Source organism: Aplysia californica, unplaced genomic scaffold (assembly GCF_000002075.1).
Source record: "Aplysia californica isolate F4 #8 unplaced genomic scaffold, AplCal3.0 scaffold00244, whole genome shotgun sequence".
Taxonomy (NCBI): domain Eukaryota; kingdom Metazoa; phylum Mollusca; class Gastropoda; order Aplysiida; family Aplysiidae; genus Aplysia; species Aplysia californica.
The window spans coordinates 893,071-897,801 of record NW_004797514.1 but is presented as its reverse complement, the minus strand read 5'-3'; the positions used below and the strand labels follow the sequence as shown (position 1 = coordinate 897,801).

Sequence of the window (4,731 nt, the reverse complement as noted above, 5' to 3'; positions counted from 1 at the left end):
GGGTGAGAATAGCCACAAGACTCGCCTGCACTATTCTCACTCCGGGTGAGAATAGAGGTGGCCAAACGACATTGTCTCTTTTTCCCGTGCCTGTGAATGATATTATACTATGATGCCATGGGAAGGACTTCTGTAACGAGCGACCACCCCATCAAACACAATAAAGAAGAGGCCTAGACCTACCCCTACCCCTACCCCTAATCCTACCCCTAACCCTAACCCTACCCCTTACCCTACCCTTACCCCTACTCCAAGCCCTCAATTCTGCTCTGTCTCATAGTGGCCAGATCAACTCTCTCTTAGTCTCATTTCCCTTCAGCCATTTTTCTAAGTGTATTGACTAGATGCAGTAATTTAGTCAATAACATTCTTGATGGGTGGCAGAATTCGTGAGGCGTGGGTTCTTCTCTGCGTTCACCTGCTAGATCTCAGGGGTAGTTGATAGCTGGTTCTTCAACCTGCTGTGCAACTGATTTTTATGTGTGACCGTTTTTCCTACGTAGTGGGCCCCTTGCCTTCAGGCAGCCACTTTTCAATTTTGAAGGTACTCTGTCTACACATGTTTTTATACTGACTAGAGTATATTCCATTTTGGTAGGAATTTTAAATATATTGCCCAAGTGGCGGCCGAAGCCTACTCTCATGAATTTTAGACCAACCAAGTGATCTTTAAATCTAATTTGTGCTACTTGCACACAGGACCTCAGATTTCTTGCATTTTTCCGGGACGGCAAGGTGTTACATCTTACTTACCTAGACCCTAAGATTAGGGGTTTAGCTGAAAGACAGCAGTACAGTTCAGAAAGAAGGAGCCAGGAGTAGCAGTAGAAAGAGTCAGGGGTAAAGGAGAGAGGAGTCCAGAGGAAAGGGGGATGGAGGGGGGTGGGGGGCGGGGGTGAGGAAGTGAAGATGAAAGCAGAATGACACATGATAAGAGAACATGGAAGGAGGTGAAAGGAGAAAATTTTTTCGTCAGTGTCGGGTTTAGAACTCAGGACCTATTGAATGAGAGGTGAACACCGTACCTCTAGACCGCGAGGGCCTCTTGGGTGTTTTTTTCCGTCACTTTCAGGTTTAGAACTCAGGACCTATTGAATGAGAGGTGAACACCGTTCCTCTATACCGCGAGGGCCTCCTGGGTGTGGGTTGATTACAGAGGAATGTGAAAATGAAAATTGGGGCTTGGGGTGGATAGTAGGCCTATCACTGCGTTAGCAGCTACCCACACTCCATGGGTGGGCAGGGTTTTAGTTTTATTGGGGTGTACCACTGTGCTGTCAGAGCTTTTGTAGTGGTTTGCTCCTTTTTTAATCAAACCTCTATCATCCTTATCTTTCCTTCTTTTCTTTATGTTACTCTCTTGTAACAGCTCTAATCTTCCGCACTTATATGACCTATATTTGTGTTGCATCTGGTGTTTAAAAAAGTCAGCCAGCATTTAGGTGACTGGTTAGAAGGATTGATGGGAGATGAGTGGGAGCATACAGTATTAATAGAGCATGCTTTTTTTCGCTCCTTTTCGAAACCAACTATCATTCAGATTGTTGCTCTAATTTCTCTTTGCTCTGTTTGGTGAGTTTCACAAAAGTATCTACAACTTTTCAAATGATCTGATAATCATGGAAGTGCTTGACCTCCATGATTAGACACATTGCAAAATTTTCTAATAAATCGTAAAAGACTTTAAGGTTTAAATCTGGTTGATTATAAATGACAGTGAACTGAGTTTATTGCTGGAAAAGACTTGTCTACTTTGAGTATAAGTTTGAAAGGAATGTGGCTTGACTCATAATTGGAGAGATGTAGCTGAGGGCAATGCGCACATATAAGAACAGTTAACAATTGTAAAACATGATTGTTCGATACTATCATACTCCGCTGTGGGATTACATGTAATATGTTTTGTTTTTCTGATCTACCTCAGGTGAAAGAAAAGCAAAAGACAATGAATGACAAAGAGGAGAAGACATTAGCTTATGAAACATTTCTGAACGAACGATTGAGGGATGACCTCAGGTAAAATTATTGAGCTATTATAAACAGTTTTAAGTCTTAGATTTCAAGATGCTTCTATCTCTGCAAATATGAAAGATGTGGGACTGCAGAAATAAGATGTTTTTTCTCCTTGCCCCCGACTTGTGTATTAGTGGCCCAAAAGTCCCCTTGTTCGACCTAATAAAATTTAGAAGAAAAAAATCATGTTTGTCTTAATCGTCGTTATTTACAGTATTATCGCTCCCCTTCGACTCAGCAGGGATCTTGAACTTTTTAAAAATTGATTTTATATGATAGTGATTAATTCATGTATTATGCAGTATCAGATAGTGTTAATTTTGTCTTGTGCTCAACTTTTCAATGTTAGGTATAACTGTTTCTGCTAAAGATAGTGTGCACTTTCTTGGGAATACTGAAACTTACTTTGGGTTGGGCAATTTAAAGCATTTGCTGTTTGGAAGGTAAGAGAGATCTGAGGATCAGTTATCCATTTTCCTGTCCCGGTTAAAGCTGATAATTTTAAGTCTTCTGAATTGATGGGTCACAATTTAAATACACCAGTTAATACTGACACTGATAATATGCATGATCCACATCATCAGTTCTGCTGTCATGCTTAGTTTAAAGATATTTTGATTTTATTTATTGAGAATGATGTGACATTTTGTTTTGTCTTTTCTATAGGAAGATACTGGATCAACGAGACAAGGTGTATGAAGAGATATCAGAATATCTACAACTGAAATCAACTATTGAAAAAATAGAGGTAAAGAATATCATTTTAAAAAATGAAATATTAATCTTGCAACAAACTTCAGAAAAAAGTAGTCACAATGACACCCTGGCTTCTTTTACATACGTTTCTTTACACACAAACAGTAACTCTTTTATCTTTTTATTCTCTCTCCACTGCACTAAACCCTAAATGATATCAGAATACACTTTTCCTTCCGAGACTTAACATTGACAACACACTCTATGGAACATTACAGCAACTGCCGCAAACCTGCGCTTGTCTCAACATTGCACCGGACAGAAGATCGAGGGCCCAGCTGTTACTGGACAAAAATATCCAGTCTCTAGATATGGTTTATTAGGAGTTGCATTGATGTTCTCAGAAAAGCCCAATCGTGAAATTACTTTATTTTTATTTTCCTTTCCATCAACTTTAGTTTAGTCACACATACAATGTAGAGGTGATGAATTATTTTTTAAAAATACAATGCCCCAATGTTTTGCCAAAATACTGTAATGGAAGTTCGTGGGCAAGCAGCTTTGAGAATTTGGTTAGGACCTGTATTTGGGCATGAAATGTTCCCAGTGTAGACTGACACCACAAGCATCTGAACTCTACCTTTAGTTCAAAAGTATTAAATGGTTTCGCTGAATTGATTAAATAGTTTGCAAACATTTATCTCGATGACTCTCAAGTCAGACAAAAGCTGAAGAAATAGATAATGGTTCCACACAAGTGCATGTGTAAAGTTTTTCTGAAAGTGTCTCTTCCAGTAACATACTGGGTACCGGTACCTGTAATCTGTAATTGCCAATGGTGTTGACCTTAATTTTCAATTACATTGCTTCAAAACAACTAATACATTGCATACTTATAATAATCCATGCGTTTTAGGGGAACTACAGATATGTAATATGTTTTTGCCAGTAGTTTTTTGAATAATTTTGAGTCTGAAAAGGTTTCGAATGTAATTTCTTATCTTATAGACTTTTCTGAAGTGAGAAGCTATTGAATTGTGTTTGTTTTATCTTACTTAATGAGCAAAGTTATAGAAAATAAATAAATTCTTTTAATTTGCTCTGTAATTTCTTGATGATGCAGTTATGTGAAATTTTATTGTTATAATATAATTGATACTTAATTTGGTCAATATTATTACAGGAGGACCTTTTGCCTCAGTCCTCTCTGAAGACGAAGGTTGATCTGGGGTGTAACTTTTATGTCCAAGCAAATGTGTGAGTATTCCTAAATTGATATTACTTTTAGTTGTAGGTCTATTCTAGTGAAACACTAGATACACAGTTGTCGGTAAGCTCTCTGTTGTTTTTTAGTCTGTTTTTTTTTGGTTCCTGGATACAAGTTCAGTGAAGGCTGCTGAAACCGAAATGTGCAGGACTATGGGGTTTTCTTAGGTTAAGCCAAGTTTTCAGTTTAAAGATGTCGTTCAAATAGAAAAAAAAAATCTGGGCTTTTATTTTCCATTTGATTTACTGCTGTTTTTGGATTAACCATGTTTGGATTAAGTAGACTTCTCTGTATGTATAGTACTATGGTCACTGTTTTATTAATAAAAAAAGACAGGTTATTACCGATAATCACGTTAATGCTTAATTGTAATTGTAGAAGTTTCACGTGCCCATTGACACTATTTAGACTATTTTAGGAGTCGTTTATCACTCTTCAAGAGAAGGATAATTTCAAAGGTAAAGTGTTTGGTCTTGTATTTAGAATAAAAAGAAGGAGGAAGGAAAATTAACAGAGGTGGTTCTCCAAGTAAACTACACTTGGTTCTAAACAGAGTGATACTGATGTCTGATTTACCATCGTTAGTGGGTTTGCACCTCCTGCTGCTTTCTGATGTTCAGTGTCAGTAGCTTTGTTAAATTTTAATGTCAACTTACTTATTAAGGCCATCTCATAAAGTTTTGGACAAAGGGACGTGATTAGTTATAATGTTATAATATGAATACTGCTACCCACACTATACCACCAACTTCATG

The 4,731-nt window shown here is 37.6% G+C and overlaps 1 protein-coding gene across 1 annotated transcript in view; it reads left to right on the top strand.

The window, feature by feature from the left end:
• Positions 1 to 312: 312 nt before the first annotated feature.
• LOC106012023 (protein UXT) overlaps positions 313 to 4,731 on the top strand; it is a gene marked incomplete in the record, with an annotated part of 6,937 nt that continues 2,518 nt past the window's right edge. Inside the window, 4 exon segments of the mRNA XM_013083615.2 lie at positions 313 to 544; positions 1,925 to 2,016; positions 2,680 to 2,761; positions 3,893 to 3,966. Of these exon segments, the coding sequence (XP_012939069.2) occupies positions 479 to 544; positions 1,925 to 2,016; positions 2,680 to 2,761; positions 3,893 to 3,966 (314 nt within the window).